The 20,655-nt window shown below is 36.4% G+C and overlaps 1 protein-coding gene across 2 annotated transcripts in view; it reads left to right on the top strand.

Annotated features, from left to right (window-relative positions):
* The window catches only part of LRBA (LPS responsive beige-like anchor protein), a 369,174-nt gene that overhangs the window by 53,296 nt on the left and 295,223 nt on the right, over positions 1-20,655 (top strand). For both annotated transcript variants that reach the window (XM_064711253.1, XM_064711252.1), the window contains exons 16-25: positions 1,008-1,070; positions 2,869-2,966; positions 5,140-5,232; positions 6,020-6,128; positions 6,661-6,742; positions 8,386-8,509; positions 8,767-8,959; positions 18,505-19,524; positions 19,972-20,061; positions 20,328-20,503. In XM_064711253.1, the coding sequence (XP_064567323.1) occupies positions 1,008-1,070; positions 2,869-2,966; positions 5,140-5,232; positions 6,020-6,128; positions 6,661-6,742; positions 8,386-8,509; positions 8,767-8,959; positions 18,505-19,524; positions 19,972-20,061; positions 20,328-20,503 (2,048 nt within the window). The remainder of the gene's footprint in view (positions 1-1,007; positions 1,071-2,868; positions 2,967-5,139; positions 5,233-6,019; positions 6,129-6,660; positions 6,743-8,385; positions 8,510-8,766; positions 8,960-18,504; positions 19,525-19,971; positions 20,062-20,327; positions 20,504-20,655) is intronic.

The following is a 20,655-nucleotide window of genomic DNA, read 5'->3' as shown; positions in this document are numbered from 1 at the left end:
AGAAACATTTGATACTCTGTGCTGTGGGTCAGTGGGACAGAGGAGGATAAGAAAGACTATCAGTAAGTTTCTCAACTGTTTCTTGGACATTAAAGTAGTAGTGGAATTCAGCATCTCTATTGCTTGCAGGCTCTTCATGACCTTTTCCTAACGTAAGTTTTTGGTCTCTCTGTGTAAGCCCTGCTCAGCAATAACAAAAATATCTCTGTGTTATCAACACTGTTTCCATCACAAATCCAAACCACAGTGTGTGCTGTCTCCTGTAAATCAATTCTACCCCAACCAAAACCAGCACAAAAATAAATAGAGCACCCATTGAAAAGGCTTGATGAGTTTGATCCTTTGGCATGTTTTCTGTTTGTACATAGTGCTGCAAAATCTTTTTGGGAAATGAAAGATTTGCTTTAAAAAATGAAAGCCCCAGAAGTGAAGAAGCCTGCTTTTGCCTACCCTCATCCTGTTCTTAAAAATTGTTGGCTTTTATTTTCACAAAAAGTACCACAGGGCATATTGCTGGCATAGGTGCTATAAATAATTGAGATTTCTTCAAAGTTGATAGCAACTGAAGATGGGCTTCTCTAGTGGAAAATAAGAACCAAACATAGATATGGGTATAGCTAAGAGGCTTGTAATTAACTCCCAGATCTGCTTTTGAGTCCTTTATGCTACCTCAATTTAATTCTTCTATTAACAGGAAGCTCTCAGTTCAAATTGACTGTATCAATTAACATGTATTACTCTAACAATTTCATATCCTATATTGCTATTTATATTGTTTTTATGCCTGTGTTGAAATTGCTTTAAAACATTTTATGGCATTCTGTGGGCGCTTTTGGGGGCAGGGAAGGAGCTGCCTTGCAACTATGAAGCTATTACAGGATGAAGTGAAAGCAAATTTATTGTGTGCTACTTACTTTGTGATATAAACATTTCTTGTAACAATGCTTTTTTTGAAAACAGCATTCTATACTTGAAAGGTGATAGTTAAAACCTGTTTGTTTTTAAAGGACTATGGAATAAAGGAAGATGAATTGCAAGCTATCCTCAATTACCTGCTTACTATACATGAGGTAATTTTTAATTTGGGGGATGTGTTTATGAAGAATGCCTTACTAGTGCTGTTTGTGACCCAATGTTTGACTAATTTCAAATATAACCTCCTTTATGCCACAAGATGGCTCTGCAGAGGAAGTTGCAAACATTGTCTGATATTTAGAGTAGTGTGCTGATATGCCAATATTCTTGCAGTGATTTAAGCACTATGTTCAATGTTAGATTGAAGTTCATTAAGCCACTAAGTCAAAATGGTTTCTTATGTTCTACAAACCAATTTACCAAGCAGAAAAACAGATGGTGAGACTGACTTTAAAAAAAGTCAAAACCTTGTTTTAGGCTGCCTAAGTAATATTTTTTGTTTTCTTTTCCCTCGCCTTTTTATTTTGCTTCTTAAATAAAGCAATAAAATTGAAAACATGCATTAAAAAAATAAAGATGTATGTTAATGGCATCTAAGAGAAGCATATAAACTTAATTGGGAGAAAAATGTTGGTTACCACTGATACATCTGCATCTTCATATTTTAGCACCAGGAAAAGGCACTTTATGCCAGATGCAACATCAAAGACAAGGGAAATGGGGACATAAATCTAACTGATCTCATCTCTGTAAGGGTGCTTGAAATGGGTAAAATAAGGAATTAATTGAACTTCATTTCAAGCAGTATAGATTTTTGTATTTTTAAAGAATTTTGCTTACACCTATATTTTTTTATTTTATTCTCTGTGCTGGTTACTACTACTTGGTATTACCATAGTCAAGCAGTTCTACTTTATGTGGAGAAGTAAATAGTAAGGCCCTTGGTACCATATAAGAGTGAACTAAAATAGCAGAAGCTTTACATGGCCTTCAGATGAGGATGTGAGATTTTAAATATCCTGGCAGTTTGCATACTCATGTGTCAAAGATCCATGAATGCTGAATCCCACAGTCTAACTGTGGATTCAGAAAAACATCAGGAAAAAAGTAAAATTTAGCCTTCTTATATGGCAAAATAGTGATAGCATCTGTAATGTCGGCTGTTAATATCATCAGGTGAAGAGAGTTGTTCAGGAGAATGTAAAACTGATTTTTCTAATTGAGTATTAGAGTATTTGTACAGAGTACTCTAGAGTAAAGAACTAGAGTATTTGTTCAAAAGTGTTGGTCAGTGTTTTATTTGTGGACTCTTTTTGTTTTAAAATAAACTTCCATTTTAATACTACAGAGTATGTGAAAAGACAGTTACATTTTGTTATTTCTGAGGTTATTTTTAGTTACAATGAACTTGGAACAAGTTAATGAACTGTATCTTAGAGTGCTTTAAATTAGAAGTATGGAAAAATTTACTAAGCGACTTGAATTACCCATTTAAAATATTGTCTGTGGCAGGTGGTAGTATTTTTTTCCTCATGGTCTGGACATTTCTGAGTAGAAACTTTTCATTAAACACCACCCTGTGCCCCAGAAAATGTGCAGCAGTTTATTTGTAGCTCCTGTGCAGGAAAGGATTGGGAAATACACATGCAAACAGAGGAGCATGTGTGTGGAAGGAAGTAACATGGTCTAAATTTCCATTGCCTGTCAAATCCTTACATCCCAGACACTGATATATCACTGTTCACCCTAAACAATTAAGTATATTTTTTGCAATGTTTTCTCTTGCACTTGCCTTTAGAGCTGTAGTTCTTTTGATCCTGGCCAAAGCGATTTGGTTCTTAGTTTATTATTAATCTCCACATACTTTTGAAATGTTTTGTAGTGATTCTTTTAGTGAGAACAGTGTTCTGATGTTTGTGTTGTGAATTCAAATTTGTAACTTTTATCCAACAGGATGACAATCTAATGGATGTCTTGCAGTTGCTGGTTGCTCTGATGTCAGAGCATCCTGGTTCTATGATTCCTGCATTTGATCAGAGGAATGGATTACAGTAAGTTTGAATTTTCTAAGTGGGAAAAAGGAAGCAGTGTTTTGACCATGCTGTTGCTTGCAAGAATTCCCATGAAATCTGAATGGTTCTCATCAGTGTGTGCATTGCAATCAGAGACTCCTCATCTTGGGAGATTTTTGGGTCCAGGTGTTCATTTTGACAAGAGGTGCTGTTGGATTTATTATCAATGAGGTGGTTTTTTTTAATGTTTCCAAGCTGCCAGTCACACTTAAACAGGGAGAGATCCATTTCAGTCTGTGCATTGATGTCTTCATCTGCTGGTGCTCTCTCTTCAGCCCCCCATTCTTACAGATGTCTTACAACTGGAAGGGGGCTGACAAAAATTGATTCTGATGTGTTCTGATCCTTGTTAGTTCTCTGCGCTTTTTTTTTTTTTTCCTGTGGGATTTTTCCAGAAAAACTTTTTATTTGTTTAAAAGTAGCATTTTGTGCTATGCACTGTTTGGAATCTTTTTCCCAACAAATAGAAAAAAAGTGTTTAACACTATCTTGAGAGAAAAGTAGGAGAAGTAGCAAATTCTACTTGTACAAGTAGAAAATCCGCTAGAGGAGTTAAGGACTTCTTTTGTCTTGTGACTCTCAGAGGGTGGTCACAGTATTGAATTTTCCTAATTTAACAGGAACCTGCCTGATCACAGTGGGGAAAAAATTGGTACAGGCAAGCAAATGTAAGAACAACTCATAGAAGGATATGGGGAATAGTAATTCTCTGACTGTGTAAAGGCAGAGTCTCCTTTCTTACACCTATTTAGTTGCACCTATTGGTTAATCCCTGTTTTTATATATATATATATATATTCTTTTTCCAGTTGCCCTTTCTCAAGAGACTGCATTCAGGCATGTTTCTGTTTTCTCCCCTTTTACTGCTGGACTGATTATTTTTCTTTTTACCTATTTTCATCCGATTTGATTTCATTTGTATGGTAACGTGTCACATATGGGAAACTAATAAAAACCTCAAATACTAAAGTATTTGAATGTCAGGTTGGGTGTCCAATGCAGTACATTTGGTTTTATTTAACAACTAGCAGTAGGTGCTTTTATTTTTTGTTAACAAGTGTATGAGCAAGTCAGCGTGAGTAGTCAGTCCACAGTGAGAAATCACTTTGTTTTCCTGTCTCATTTGTTACACTCCTTGCTCTGGTACTGTCTCCAGTCACCTACTTTTTGCAATTAAAGCATGATAATCTTGAAATTTAAAAATAATTTTCCAAAACTTTATAAATATTTGGAGTTCTCTTAAAATTAAAAGATTAAAGTAACCAGTCTAGTGGGGGGAAGAAAAAAAAAAAGCAAGGAAATGCTTTTCCCCTATACAATTAGGAAACCCTGTTACTGTTCTGTAAAGAAAAGATGAGAAATGGATTCCATTGCTTGAATGGCCAGTGCATCATAGGTTTTGCTTATTTCTTGCCTTCTATAGTTTCTGTGGTTGCAGCATTCTCCAGGATAAATTATTTGTTATAAATAACTGTTTTTTAATCACCTTTGGTTTTACCTTTAATTCTGGTATCTGCTCTAGAACTAATTTTTTTTTTTTTTGGGTCTTAGTTCAGGTGCTCTGAGAATTATTTTTGGGTATATAAAAATAAAAGTATGTAACTATTGATGAGTGCTCAGTTATGTATAGATAAGGCCTGAAAACTTAAAGTCCTTTGAACTCTAAAACTCGCGGATCTAAAATGCCATATTGTAACATGGGATAGTTTTGGAAAGGCTCTCCAAAATTGTTTAAATGAGGTAGGCTTTTTCCTTCCCCCTAGTGAAATGATCCAGATTTCTTCAAAATTTTTATCTTATTTATGGTAAAGGATAAGTACTGTGCCTTCTGTTCCAATATGATTTCATGGAACATTTGGAAATTAATATTTTCTTTTTTTAAAAAGAGCTGAGTAGTCCATGTAGATAAGTAAAATTGTATTTCACAGATTTAAAGATCTGTTGAATACTATGAACCACAGTCCAACTAGAATCAGATAGTGATGTGGCCCTAAGCACTTGACTGTCTAAAATGTAAGTGATCAAAGAAATTGGATGTAACTGATAAATACATTTAGATGTCTTAAGTTTTTATGGGAGGTTTACAAGGAGCAAAAACCTACATTTGTTATTCTTCACATTGACAGAAGACCAATGTTTGTTCTCCACTTAGGGTTGTCTACAAGCTTTTAGCATCACAAAGTGAAGGCATCAGAGTGCAAGCCCTGAAAGTGATGGGATATTTCTTAAAGCATCTTTCTCCAAAGTAAGTACTGATTTGGGTCTTTAACAAAACCTCCCAAGAAAGGAAGGAGTAAAGGTAGGTTGTGACACAGACATTCTATTTGTTACTTTGGGTATAAATTATGGGTGTGTATACACACATTTGTGTGTAAAGGGGAAGCTATAATGGAGGTTAATCACTAAATAGGCTTCACTGAATAGGAGCTGCCTTCTTCAACTACCCCTCAGTCTATTTGTCACAAATGTGTTTTTGACATGGTGGAATTGCTTGTTGCTGGCAGCTAGTGTCCAGGCATTATCACTCCTTATCAAGCTGATTGAACAGTTACTTGCAGTATGGCCTCCTTCTTTTTGAAGTGACCCTTTTCCAGTGAAATCAATAGCAAAAATCAGGCTGGTGAGATGGAACCCCATGTTACTGAGAACTAGTTTAATATGTCTTGAGTTGACTGTGATAGTAGATAACTATTGAGATTGCTGTCCATGGTTGCATTTTTGAGTGAAGTGAGGGCCAAGGTGTGCTTTCCTCAGTGTTTATCCAGAAATCCCCAAGGCTGTGTTCCAGCTCTTTGGGCCCGTGGGTGAGTGGACCTCATTTATGGAAGAAAGGTGGCTGCCTTTGGGGAATGATTTGTCCTTTCAGAATCCGAACACTTCCCCTTTTTCTTCACCAAAAGTGAAAGAGTTAAGAAACAAACAAGAAAAATATCTTAACAGTGATTTTATATTTCTTGAGGCACATGTTTTAGACTTTTTCTCCCCTAAAGCAAATGGAATGCATGTTTTTTAATCTTTCTCTACCATTTTAGGAGAAAAGCTGAAGTCATGCTTGGACATGGATTGTTCTCTTTGTTGGCTGAAAGGCTGATGCTTCAGACAAGCTTATTCACCATGACCACATACAATGTCCTGTTTGAGGTAGTCATACACTGTAGTTAGGATTCAATCTTTCTAATTACTTGTAAGACATTGTTAGAAAATTGCTTACATATTTTTGCTGATATGTTCCAGATGACCCTAAACCTTAGTGTGAAGCAGCTGAATGCTGCTTTTTTCCCCCCAAAGCTCACTACTTTGGATTTATCCCCTCCTTAACTTGGTTATGCTCATTATGAGCAATTCTAGATAATGAGTAACCTGTATGTCTCAACCAGATGCTCATGTAGATGTGGAATTTTATTATAGCAATGATCTTGCCTTAGGATAATTGCTTTGGTTAGATTCACATTCATCTTCCAGTGTACTTTAAATGACAGTATGCACTTAAGAGAGAAATAAAAGAATAAAGCAGCTTATGGAGTTTTATAAACAGGATGAATTAAATTATCAAGAAAGTTAGCGGGGATTTTTTGGGATGATTCTTAGAATGATGTTGATTGTGCTGCATCCAGTATTTTTCAGTAAACTGTCTTCATGTACATTGATATGTCCTCTTCTTCTTTCTTGCTAGATTCTGACTGAACAAATTTGCACTCAAGTGATACATAAACAACATCCTGACCCAGATTCAATGGTGAAGATACAAAATCCTCGTAAGTATGGTACACATTTTTGGAAGCTACCTTAAGAAAAGTCTGCTTTAAAAGAATCCTACCAATGTACAAGCTTATTAATTACATCTGTCAGTCTTCTAATCTCAGTTTTACATTTTCTTCACTCTAAAAGACAGATCACTTGTATTTAGTTGGAGTTATGTACAGAGTATGTCTCTACAGCTTTTTGGAAGACATTTTACATGTCGCTAGTTCATAACTCACCTTTTTTGGCTGTGCATTCACATTATGAAATGATTTTTCAAGACTTTTATGCACAGGATACTTTGATTTAATACATGTTAATGTATTCCAGCAAAATTTGAATGCATTAGTTAGTGATGTCAGACTAAATTATGTAAAATATGGAAACACCTTTCATCTTAAATTAAATTCAGTAAGACAATGCTAGATGGAAGATAGGAGAAATGTATCTGCTCACTGTTCTGGTTAGCTTACTTTATTGGAAATATCTTGATATGAAACTTTAGATGTCTTTTGAACTAAAAGAAAATACTGATCTCCTTTCCTGAATTATGTACATTACCGATGTGTTCTGTACATAATACAATGGACTTATGATAGCTTTGGGAGTTAACTTTTTTCTGGAGAAATAACAGATTTTTCACTTTTGTAGCTGCTTTGTCATTAAATGTAGGTCGCAGTTATAAGTTTACTTCAGGTGGAAAGGGGGGGGAAGAGAAAAGAAAGCAAAGCAGAAATGGAGGAAATAAATCTGGTTGCATTGTGCCATTTTCCTTCTGGTAAATTCATATGAAGCAAGAGATGTTAGCATGTTTCTGTTGCTTTCTCCTAAGACTTTTGGAGTTGACAGTCACTGCTGAGGTCAGTATAGACCTATATGGGGACTGAGTTGATTCTCAAATAATGTAGGTCTGGTAAAAAGAATGACTTCTAGAGTCCCTTTTTTAGATCATTACTGTTATCAGATAAGGAATTTCTCTTTAAAGAAGTTGTACAAGATGAACTGCAACTATCACAGTGACTGTGTTCAAATTGCACCCTAATTCATTTACAAAGTTGACTTCTTTTAAAGTAGTAAGGAAAGTCACTGCCCCTCTGCTTCAAAAAGTGCTATGTACCCTGAATTTTGACCTCCTAAAAACACAGGAAACTTTTTGATAATAAGAGATAAAATTTTATATTATTTTTTTTTTATATAACAGAAACTGATAAGTTTATTTGGAAATTGGTTGCATTCTTTAAAAATTCAGTATTGTTAAGGTAGAGCAAAATCTCATAAGGTAGAGCATTTTTCTCATATATTGGTTTTCTGAAGGATGCTTTTTTATGTGAACCTCATGTAAAAATTGTTCTGACAGATTCTGATAGCTTGTCAATTGTCATGCAGTAATATTTGTGTTACTTAAACATGGTAATTCAATGAATTCCATGTTCTTTAGAGGTATACAAATCCCCCTGATGGGTGACTAGGTTTGAAAAGTATCGGAAGAAGGGATTTGTTATACTTAAACCTGCTTCTCCAATAGAGATGCGCTTTTTCTCAGTATAAAACTTTTTTCTGTGGTGTCCCTTTCCTTGTGCCAACACTGTTGAAAGAGGCCTTGTGTTTTATGCTGTGCTTAGTTCTAATATTTTGTTACTCGTGAACTGTTTTTCAGAGATTTTGAAGGTTATTGCAATCCTGATCCGTAATTCTCCACAGTGTCCAGAAACTCTGGAGGTGCGGCGAGCCTTTCTCTCAGATATGATTAAACTGTTTAATAACAGCAGAGAAAACAGGAGGTATGATGGCTTGCTCTATGCACAAGTATATAAAATAAATAACAAAGTCTCCTAGTAAATTAAACTCATGAGGGCAGATACAGCTTCATTGCTGTTTCAGCAAATTCTGTGCTCTGGCAAAGGTGTCAGTATGAAAAATTAGAGAAGCTTTGCATGTAGCAATTTTTTAAAGCATGTTGGATTCTTGACTTAGCTGTTGTATATATTTCTAAGATATATTTTATAATCTGATTCAGTAGCATGTGTGTGTTTTGCAGGAGTTTGTTGCAGTGCTCTGTCTGGCAGGAGTGGATGCTTTCCCTTTGTTGTTTTAATCCAAAGACTTCTGAGGAGCAGAAGATAACTGAGATGGTGTACACCATATTTCGGATTTTGCTGTACCATGCAATAAAATATGAGTGGGGTGGCTGGCGTGTGTGGGTGGATACACTGTCAATCACACATTCAAAGGTGAGATTAATCAAATTTTAGGAGCATTTCTGAAAAATTTTGGTGCTGGTCTTGCTTTTTAGTAACAGCAGCAACACAAGGTGGCGCACCAGAGCTATCATCAACAAAAATACCTTTTAGTAACATCAAAAGGCTGTAAAACAAATGAGTAAAAAGCAAAGAAATCCAAGTTAAGGTAGATACTTCTGCTGTTAAACTGTCATGGAATATGAGGTGAGAGTGCAAATCCATGCAGCAGGAATGAGACTATTACACAGCATGAATGAGACTGTTACCCTTTGTTATTGTTCTGTCTGAATCTTGTTGTTCTTACAACCAGAGTAACATCATAAAAGTTATTAGTGGCTCTCTGAATGAGGCACAGTAATACAAAAGGTATTTTATACTGCCTTATTCTAAACAAGAGTGAGGCCAGTGTGGGCCTCAGAATTATTCTGGTTATCAGAATATTTACTTAAAATGAATTAATTTATAAATTACCTATTTCTAAATGTGTGCAATTAAGCAGTGAAAAGGATGTCTGTGAATCCAGAAGATCACTTTATGATACTACGGAATTGTTGGCATTTCTGAGATCTTGGATTTTGAACAATTTTTTTTCTTAGAAAGGGTCAGTCTCTGCAGACAGCGAGAACCTTGTTATTTTGCAGCTCTATTTATTGCATTCAGAGGCCCGTAGTGCATTGTTGGGCTATGGGAGACAATTGTAAAAATCTGTGTAATAAAAATGGGTGAAATAACTTCATTAAACAATTACTTAGCTAAGTGGAATTCCTGTGCAAAGTGCCCAGGGCCACACTTTAACCCTTACAGAGATCACATTTTCGGTGTTGCACCATTCTTAATATACTTTTTTGTTGGCTTTGCAGTCTTCAAAAACCAGTTTCCTCTCTTTGCCCCACGATGCAGAGGGCATGGGTGAATTGGCAAGCTGTAACCAGAGTAAAGATCCCTAATGTGATTTTATAGAAAACTGGCATAATTTAGCATGTGTGTGATTGCTGGGAATCGCTGGGAGTTGTCCCTTGGGAAAGATGGAGAGGTGAATAAAAGACTAGCTTTTAACTCTTAGTCAGAGCTTTGGTATCTTGAATTTAGAAATTAGCTAGCACATTATCTTATAATCTGTAGTTCTATTCCTAGACTCCTTTTGTAAGACAATGTAATGTCAGAAATCTCGTTTAAACAACATCTATGTCAGAAAGGTTGTATGGATTTTTGGTCATTCTTTTCAGTGACTTAATGTGGCTAATCAATGATGTAAAGCTCCCAGAGAAAAAAGCCCAACATTTTGTTGTGATGCCATGGCCAAATGTCAAGAACAAAACCCTGCAGTTTTAGAAAAGACAAAAAAAATAGATTGATATAGATAATATTGGTCTGGTTTATTAAACTGTATTTTAAGGGCTGCATGTTTTTGTGAAACACCATGGATGAGAAGATGACCTACTTCAGTCTGTGTTTCTCATTTTTTGTTCCTGGCATGCTGCGATAGGGAGGTGTCCTTGGTTGTAGGAATAACTCCCTGTAAGTTTTCCCAAGTGTAACTTTGTTGGCTTTCTGGTCAATGTATAATATCTGTCTGTTCTTCCAGACCATTTCAGGAGAAGTTGAATGATGGCACATTTGGAAGTGTGTGAGTGTGGGCAGAGTGTGGTGGTGGAATATTGAACAACTCCTAAAGGAATTCAGTTTGGACATCAGTACTAATACTAGTTCCAGAAGCCTAAATGACAATATTTAAACAGCAAAAGCAGGCAAAAACAAACTTGACAATATTGATATGAATGATGGTGCCATTATCAAGATTTTAAAATGTGACCTTTATTATGCACAGTCCATTTGAACATTTTTGTAAGTAATACGTACAATTCATGCTACTAGCCATATGAAACTAGATGATTCTTCAGAGCTCCCTGTTTATTACATAAACATAAATTAGGATAAATCACAAAAAAGATCTTGAAAAATGTCCTTTTACATGAACAGATAATTATAATGATTTTTTAATCCTGTTAATTTTACTTATTTTAAATGGTCTTGTGTCCTGTTTTACCACTATTGAGATTCATAGAGATTCACACATAACCTGGTGTAGGCATAATTCAGTGGGCAAATTGTTCGATGCTAAGTGCATCTCAGATGTTTTTGATTTCTAGCATGCTTTCAAAGTAATGTGGGAATTATGGGAACAAAAATATTTCTTTAACATTGCTGAGAGAATAACCAGTTTGGGTTTTTCCTATTTCTCTCTAATTGTATTGGGTTACTGCTTATTTTTCCTTTTTATAACCCTCTGTGCCGTTCGTGCCACTAATTTATAACACCATTCCATGATAAAGAACAAGTACATAAAGGACCAGTGTTACACAATTGGATAGGTTTTGCAGAGCTACACATCAAGATACATGCAGCTGCTATAAAAAGCCAAAGAAACTCAATTGCAATTTTATTGTCCAGTTTGATAGATTTCCTGCCACCTTTGTAGCAGGGAAGCTGTTTGTCACTGTAACCCTCTCCTCCAACAGCTGCGCAGCGTTTTATAAACAGCAGTGGCTTTTCCAGCATAATTGCACTGCATTGGCTTCCTTGCATTCACAATTTAGAAGGTGTGTAGGTGTGTGCAACCTTTTAAAAGCCAGATTTCTTAGTATTACTCATGTATGTTGTTAATTTCCATATTATTTTTGATGCTTTCCAGATATTAAACCATTGTATACAAAGGTGTTTAATCTGTTGCTTCTAGTTAAATGAAAATATTATTGGAAAAATTAAATCACAGCTCCAGTTTGTTCTGACTGGCCAGTGTTGAATTTATGAAAGCGTCCAAAAACTTCTATTTTTTAAACATTGCAACCATGCTAACTCAGCCTTAGATTTTTATCTGTCTAGTCCTGTTACTTTTTACAAAGGACCAATGATTGGGGGTTAATAATAGGAAACAAGTAAAGAATGGTGGAAAAATTCCCCTTTAACCTTTCAGCTTCCCCAGTTTTTAAAAGAATAAAATTATTTACACAGTGCAATGCACTCGTAAATTATCTGAATGTTTTAGACTGGGAAGACTAACATCTGCTTATTTCAGGCCCTTAAATATATTTTACTACTTAAAAGTTGATTCATGTTACCTTTTTGTTAAAGAAAATATATTCAGGTGAAGAATTATATTTGTTTTTAGTAGCTCAAAAAATTTTCAGTGAGTAAGACTCAGAGATGTTAATATGTGTAAGTGGCAGTTCTGTTTAAGTGGAAGAATTTTATTAATTGATCTGAATGAGAAGTATAATTTTAAAATGTTAATAGTGGGACCTTACAGTACAGTGTATTTCTTACTAATTGTTAGTTTTCAGTCTAAAGTACAGTTGTAATAAACATTGTAACTGTTAAGTAAATTTACATATTCTTTTGAGCCCTCCTCATTTAATTTACGGGAGGAGAAAATAAGCCCAGAGCATTTACGTGTGCTATGTTTGCCAGGCTTTCATCACTGTCTGATGAGGGAAAACCAGCAAAAGCTGCAGAGATTAGGTGGTGGAGGGGTTAATATATGGTGGCAATTAAAAAACTAATAAACTAATTTGCAGAGAAGTGAATGTGGCTCAGTAGTTTTAGAGGGTAAGAGGCCATCGGAATCTGGAATCCAAATCCTGTTGGCATCCAGGATTTGCTTAGGACGCTTTTGTCTGTTTTTTATCCCTGTCATGAGGGCAGGAGATCTTCAGCTCCAGGGAGATTTGAAGGTTTCAGGTGTGCTTCAGTCCTCTGAAAAGTGCATCTGCATTGCCCTGAGGGGAAGCAGAGGTTCCTGGCCCAGAGGTCATTGTACCACTGCCAGTTTTTGCTTGTCACTTGTGCCATGCCCAACATGTCAGTGAAGCAAAGCTGGGAGTACCTTTGAAATCATTCAATATTATGCTCAGTCTAATGGTGTAAATAGTTATTTTTAATAAATATTACTTATTCTACGTAGAAACGATTCTCAGCATGTCATCTGAGTTATGGAGAGCAGAAGGAGCTCTGAGACAGTAATGTGCAGCCTTCTTTAGAGCTGTGCACCCCCAGCACAAATGTGTTGTGATAATGCAGTCCCTCACCTTTATAAGGTGTTTCCTTTTTACAGCTTCTTCTCTAGCAGATGTGTGGGAAGGCTTCTCTAACCAATAGCTGGAAGGATAAGAATGTATTTTCATTGTTCAGCAGGCAGAGATGTGTGCCAGTGATGGGCTCTTACACATGCAGTGTGTGTGTTAATGGGGAGCTCCTCCATCTCATTATTCCCTTGGCTTGAGGGAGTGCAATGTCATGAATAAAGCTGCAGGATGCTAACATTTGACTAATCCAAACTGAAAGAAATGGGGATAGAATAGAAGGGAGCAAGGTAAACTGAGAATTTATAAAACTGCAGAGAAGCCTTAAAAGAAGAGTGTAATAGAGATTTGCTTCTAAGTGCCAGAGCTCTCAAAACAAAGAATTATGGAAGCATTAGCAGCAGAGAGATCTGGTGTATGAAGAGGCCAGTAGCTCTGAAATAATCTTCCTAAGTAAAGAAGTTTGAGGAGAGAGAGGATTCTTATCTCTATGACCTGGTATAAAAAAACCATGGAAGATGGGACATGTGTCTGCAGCCTCAAGAATTGTTAGTGGTTTTCTTTGCTGTTGCTGCAGTTTGAAGCAATCCTCCTCCATAATTGCAACTACCTCTGCTCACATTGTGGGGCCTCAATTAGGTCTCCTGGCTGTTCTTTGAAATGATGGATGTGGAATCTTTGCTTTAGGGCTGGCAGCAATATATGGGGATACAGGAAAAGGACAGCAGAAGTGAGCAGTGCATAAAACCTGTTGCTGGGCGTTGCAACAATGGGGTGATAAATGCTGAATTTAGTTACAGAATATTTTTGTTAATAGCTAAATATCAAATATGTACAGATAGGGTTTGACAGTCCCCTCAGCTGTAGGAATGGTGGCAGGGATTGAGAAAGTGAGAAAATACATATCTTCTATGATAGTGTGTGCTCGTGTCTTGCAATTTAAACTCATTAAAAGTGATAATTTCCTTAGTGAAAATGAGTTCAATATGCAGTTTGAGTTTGTTGTTGTATGATGATGTAACAGTAAGCTGTACCTTGACTTGAGGTAAAATGCTGTAACATGCATAAAATTCTCTGTCAGAAAAGCAGACTTTTATGAATTATATTGACTAGCACTTGCTTTCTAATTTTAGAAATTATTTTTTTTCTCAAGATAAGTAAAAAAAAGACAGAACTCTTGCTCCTTAGGTGAAAATGCAAGATAGAGGAACATGAAACCATCTTGGAGCAGTGGTTTCCCTGCACCTTGTACATCATTGAATGTGTTTGTGGTGGAAGTTTAGACTCCTCCTTTAGAAACCTCTTATCCTGCAATGTATATTTTAACTTGCTTTGCTTAGCTTTCATCTGTGAACCATTCAGAAATAGCCCAGAGATTCCTTAAGTCAGTGGATTACAGACTGTAACTCAGTGTGTGGTGACACAGTACCTTTGTATCTTTTCCTGTGCTGAGCTGAAAATTAGTTTTGATATCTCTGATAGTGGTGTCTCCTGTCTAAACAGGCCTGTTTGTGTTTGGAGATTGGATTACACTTATGAAACAGTTAGTGTTAGTAGAGGAGAAGTGGAAAAAGCAGGTCAATAAAATCCTATTTAAGATTCAAAAAGTTGTGATGCTTTTTGGAATTATGAACAGTTTATTCATTTATTATGACTAGTTTATTTAAACCAGCACAGGAGCTGATTTGCACCAAGCAGACTCTATGAGGAATTGTCTGACCTGTCTGGCAAGATATTCCTTTCCTCTATCTACTCTATGAAATTGCCCACCTGAAAATGGAATGAAAAGCCAAAAAATCTTAACATATAGTTAGAATATTTTCTCCAAGTTCTTTAATGCAAATGTCAATCATCTTACCCTTTCTCATTGCTGTATGCTAATTTTTCTCCTTGGCAATTAGTAAATGTTGGATGTCAAATTAAGCTAAAATTAATGGCAAAGGCAAATGCTGCAGTTATTAGCTCACAAGTGTCTTCAACTGGTGGTGCGTAGAGATGCATTCCAAGCATTGCAGACAGCTATGGATTAACCATCAAATGATGGGGAAGATTAATGATTGGCCTTTTAGCTCACTAATTTAGAACAATTTCTGGTAATTAATTTTGTATTATCAGCTTTACAGTTGCAAATGCCTTAAGGAAAATAAAAAATTGCTTATGTACATTTAAGGTTCTTCAAAATTGTTGTGGGCTTGCAACACGTGTTTAATCGTGTTTAATCTTTAATACCTTTATGTACTCTGTGCACTTGGTTTTAGTAATCATAATTTCTTCTTAATTTTTTATTTTTGTCGGTACTCATTTTGTTAACCTTGAAGTGTTTTGTTTTGTATGTATAGTTTGGCTTTGTGTACTTGTGTCCTTCATAAATGCCACATCATGCAATAGAAGTTGTGGGGGAAGAATTGTCTAGTGCCTCTGTTGTAGTACCACAATTTCTTGGTTTCCTGTCAAACCAAATTACAGATTGGTATATTGATAAGACGTGTTTATACAGCCTTGTTGAAAAGTTGGATTTTACAAAGCAGAATTTCTGAAATTTGTATCCTTTCGTTATATAAGAAACCCCAGACTCAAAATGAATGTTAGTAAAATACTGTTTCATGTGGTCTCTCTAATTCTGTGCCTTGGTGTTTTGAGCTTTATTTAAAGGACAGTATTTAATACATTGTAACATGAATTCTTGTTGATAGTTATGCTTTCCACTGCTATTCTCTTTGAGTGGATTTTGGATTTTTTTGGGAGTGATGTTTTCCTTTAGTTCCCTACTGCCTTATTTTCTTCACCAGTGTTTCTCTCCTTAGAGTTTCTTGCATTGTTCTGAAATCAGTGTAGGTTCTTATCAGATTTTGCTTGGGTTTATTTGCTCTTAAGTTTACATTGCCCATCTGTGAAGACAAATTGCCAATATTGACCTTCTTGCTGGTCTTTGTTTCTATTTGTTTTTGTTAACAATTAAAAATCCTGCAGTGCACAGTTTCATTTTCACTATTGCTCTGTATTGTCTTCCAAAGCATTGTTCCAGATTTCAGATGAAATTGGTTGTGAAATGGTATTGCATCCCTGTACCATACATTGAGTTTGTGATGTTGACCATACCATATTCCCCATACTCTAAATTGCAATGTGGTTGGAAATGTAGAGGTCAGAGACAGCCGTGGCTGCAGTGACCATGAGTTGGTGGAGTTCAGGATTGTGAGGGGAGGGAGAAGCGTAAAAAGCAAGCTGACAATCCTGACTCATGGAGAGCAGATTTTGACTTATTTTCAAGCAAAGTTGATTTAAGGCTGTGAACCAGATGATCAGTTTGGCTGCTAAGGAAAAATTGGAAGCTGCAATGGGTTTTTGTTAAGAGGATAGGGCTTGGTAGCACACTAGAAGAAAAGCATTGTAGTGAAAGAGCAGGTCCCAGTTGTACCAACTGAGATACAACTGACTGCCCATTTCTCCAGAAGTAGTTGGCAGCCCTACAGACGGTGTTCATAGGAAGTGAGAAGCTACAAACTTTGTGGCTTTTACTCCTACATATGAGTTTAATGAGATTTACCCTGGAATGATGCATGAAAATACAGATGTTCACACTGTTAAATATTGTGGGGCAGTGTGCATTCTGGCAAGTACATGTAAGTTTTGCTGAAATCAAGCAATGTCATTTTCATTTGTTAAATGTCTCTTTAGTGCTTGCTGGGACAAAGCGTTTTAGTAGTTTTGGAAATGCAGGAAGCAACAGGGAGAGAGAGAGAGAAGAGGTAAAGTTAACTGGAGATAAGTTCAAGTGGTTAAGTAAGATTCCTTCTTCAGAAAAGCAGCGATTAGACCTGAAGTAGCCGCTTTGCCTAATCATATTTTGGAAAATAAGTTAAAAATGCGAGGGACAGCTTATTAGCATGATCTGTTTTGTGTTGCCTTCAACATTCTGATTGTGGTACAATTCAGAAAGAATTTCCAAAGTAATAATGCCCCCCACATGCTCTTTTTAGCAAAATCCTAGAATTAAATAATTTATGGATCCATTTTGATTGGATGAACTTTCAATCAGTTGTAATCATTCACACTTTTTTTTGTACATAACTGAATGAATGAAAACTAGTCTTTTTTTTTTTTTTAAACAAGCCGAGTGAGCGATCCCACTTCTGTTTCTAGACACTAAAATTTCAATTAAATCAACTTGAATGAATAATATGGTTCAGGTCATGTTAAAATAATGCATTGTTCCTGCAGTACTTGAATATACTTGATTGATGGAGAAAATAGTATGTTAAAAAGCTAAATATTGACATCAGAACCTGCCAAAAATAATTTTTGTCTTTGCTCTGTCTTTGCTTATCTATGATTTGTTAGCTGTAATTTCTAGTATATTTTTAATCTGAAAAATTATTTTTTCACTCCTCTTTGTCATCTTAAGGGAAAATATTCCCACTGACTAATCATCTCTTTGAATACTATGTACACAGAATTTTTAGATGAGATCCAAATGAATTAGCTGAGTATGTAAGAGAATAAGAAAATGTGTGTTTGTATATTTAGTGGAATGCACTGCTCTACTTTGCCTGTGGAAAATGTTTATGATACAGAAAATGTTTTAAAGAAAACAACCCTCAGGTAGAGCTTATGTTGGGAAAATTTTGAGAACTGAGCTTAAAGATAAATAAACACTTGTGTTATGGAATATAAATCTAAATGAAAAGGTATGGATAGACTAAATTGAATAACAGTGTAATAAAAACTTAAGTTAGGCTAGTGGTAGTTATTTTTTAAAACACAGCTATTTATTTGGGCAAATGAGTTTTATTAGTGTGTATATAAAGAATTTTTCTATCTGGATTTTTTTTTTAATACCTAGAAACAACAATTATATTTTCAGCTAAGGAGTAGAGAAATCTTCACTTGAATCCACTTGTGTAGCTTTTCTCAGGCTGAGATAGGGTGAATAGCACTCATCAAAGGAAGTGTCCTCTGGGGAATTTTAGGTATCATTTGGGGATCCACAGGATTCTGGCTTTGTTAGGTGCTCTGACTTTGTGACATTGTACTTTCTAGTGTAAAATATACAAAGGTTTTTGTATCTGTGGATTTTGGAACATACTAAAGGTGCTAAAAGGATATGAAAGCTCTGCTACTTGTCACAGCCTCCTCCTTCACAAAAATATTGATGTTTTCAAATCTAGTAAATTCTGTGGATCTTATGCTTAGGATATCCTTTGGATCAGGCTAGTTAGGGTTTTTTTGACATTGGCTTTACTTTTCTTTCTTCCTTTTAGCCAGGAAAAACAGGTACATGTAATAAAACCTTGCTGTCAGTTGAAGTGAAAGCTAATGTGCAGATTTTCTTAATGAAAAGGACAGAATCCAATATAAATTTGTGATGTAAGCATTGATTTTGGTTTTCTGTTTTTTTCCCAAGAAAACAATCATTACTATATAGTTTTTAATGTCCTTTGAACTCTGTTCTTTTAGGTAACTTTTGAAATGCACAAAGAGAGTCTTTCCCAAATGTACAAGGATTACCAAGAGAAAGGAGGTGAAGGGAGTGGAGTACCTTCTTCAACTCCAATTAGAACAATCTCTGGGATTAGCAAAGAAGCTGAAACCAAGGGAAAGCAACAATCTTTGGAGTTAAAAGAAAATGCTGCTGCTCCTTCCTGCATTACTGGTGGTGATACAGAGCACAGAACTGAAAAAAAAGAGAAAGAAAGCTCATCAGATGGTGGCCAGCAAACTCATTCAGTGTCTAATCATGAGGAGGAATTAGAGGGGGAGGATGTGGGTACTACAGAGGATTTAAAAGCAGTGCCTTGTGTGGAATTTTCTCCAGAACCAGAAAAGCCCAGTGTCTCAGAAATCAGTACTGGAATAGCTGAAGCAATTGAGGATTCTAGCAAAGCTGATGAGCTTGTGGCAGAAACAGTTGCTGTCACTGCTGCTTCTTTAGCCATGCAAACTCCTGTGGAAGGAGGAATTCCCACAAGTCTAGAAGGACTGGAAAAATCAGCGGTAGAGGTGGAAGATGAAGATGACTTTGTTGATTTGAAAGATGAAAGTAGTTTGCCTTTGCCTTCAGAAGAGCTTGCAGAAAGGAGCAAAGAATGTGGCTCTAATGCAAGCCAAGTGACAAAGCAGGAAGAAACAACAGAGAAGCAGCCTGAAACTGGGCTTTTAAAATCTGAGGGTACTGAAGGTGTGGATGAGAAGAAACAAGAACTGACTTTGCCAGAGATAGTGAGTTCTGCAGTATCAGAAGTCGTAACTCAGCCGGATTCAGCAGGAAAAAAGAAGCTGAAGGAAGGAAGCATAGTTACCAGTGAAACCAAAGCAACTGTGGGAAACACAAATGCACCCGTGGTGGAGCCCTCTGGAGCCCCTGACAAAAGAATTGCCAAGCTTGATGTTTCCAGTGTTGCATCAGATACAGAAAGACTGGAGTTGAAAGCTAACACACATCTAGAAGCACCTCTGCCTGCCAGATCCATGCCTGAGGTAAATTCTACCTGTCCTTCATCTGTCTAGCTTAAAAATAAAAGGAAGGTTTTTTAAATTATTTTTTTAAGAAAGCATACCTAACCATTCTGGGGATTATAATGTGTGTGATTTTTGTGAGTTATCTGTAAAATTTTTTAACCCTGGGTTAAAGTAGCCATTATTCTTATAATTTGTGTGCTGAGAATTCTCCAAGATTTTTGTACATCCATGTATGAATGCTGATATAAACCGAGTGTTTGGCTAGATGAACATTTGATCTCAGCTGTTTTAAACTATAGAAATTGGTAGCTTTGTCACTACATCATGTCATCCTACCATTTTGTGCAAATATAAATTGAGACTGGGCTTCTGTTGTGTGCTGCAGTGCTCCAGGTTTAGTCTTTAGTTTCTAATCCAGCTTTTAATGCTTAAATGGTCATGTCTCTGAGTACTTCCCTTCTGCAGAGATACTTCGTAATGGATGCTCTTCAATCTGCACCATTCTTCCTTAAAGGAGGAAAACCACTGTCTACAACAACATATTCTCCCCCCCTGGTAAGGTTGGGTGGCTGCTTGTGAATACCTAGACTGGCAGGTGTGGTAGTACAGCTGTAGCCTAGTTTGTAGTTTTGGTATATCCATTAAATAGCATTTGTGTAATAGTTTTAGCTTTATTTGGAACCATGTACACAGTCTGGACTTGTTGGATATCCAGAATCTCAAGTCTATTAGATGCATTTCAGTTTGTGCCATGTGAGCTAATAACCAGAGTGTGGGTTTTGTGTTTTGTTTTGTTTTTTGTCTGTGAACGGTGCATTCAGCCCTCGAGGCAGCAGGTTCCCTCAGGACAGGAGCTGGCCGCTCCCTCGGATGGGCAGAGGAGGGACACGAGGTCGGCTGTGTTCCGTATTCCCGAGTTCAGGTGGTCCCTGATGCACCAGCGCCTGCTCACAGACCTGCTCTTCTCCATAGAAACAGATATCCAGATGTGGAGAAGGTACATCCTGGGCTTTATGTGGAATGATCCACGCTGAGTTTAGTTACAAGGGGTTCATTGACTTAGACTCATGGATGTCTGGTGTTTTACTCATTTTCAATAGCCATACTTATTTTGTGACCTACACCAATTATTCTCAGATTTTTTTAAAA

The sequence above is a fragment of the Zonotrichia leucophrys genome, chromosome 4 (assembly GCF_028769735.1).
Source record: "Zonotrichia leucophrys gambelii isolate GWCS_2022_RI chromosome 4, RI_Zleu_2.0, whole genome shotgun sequence".
Lineage (NCBI taxonomy): Eukaryota > Metazoa > Chordata > Aves > Passeriformes > Passerellidae > Zonotrichia > Zonotrichia leucophrys.
The sequence above is the reverse complement of the archived record's forward strand: the minus strand, read 5'-3'. Positions and strand labels throughout refer to the sequence as shown.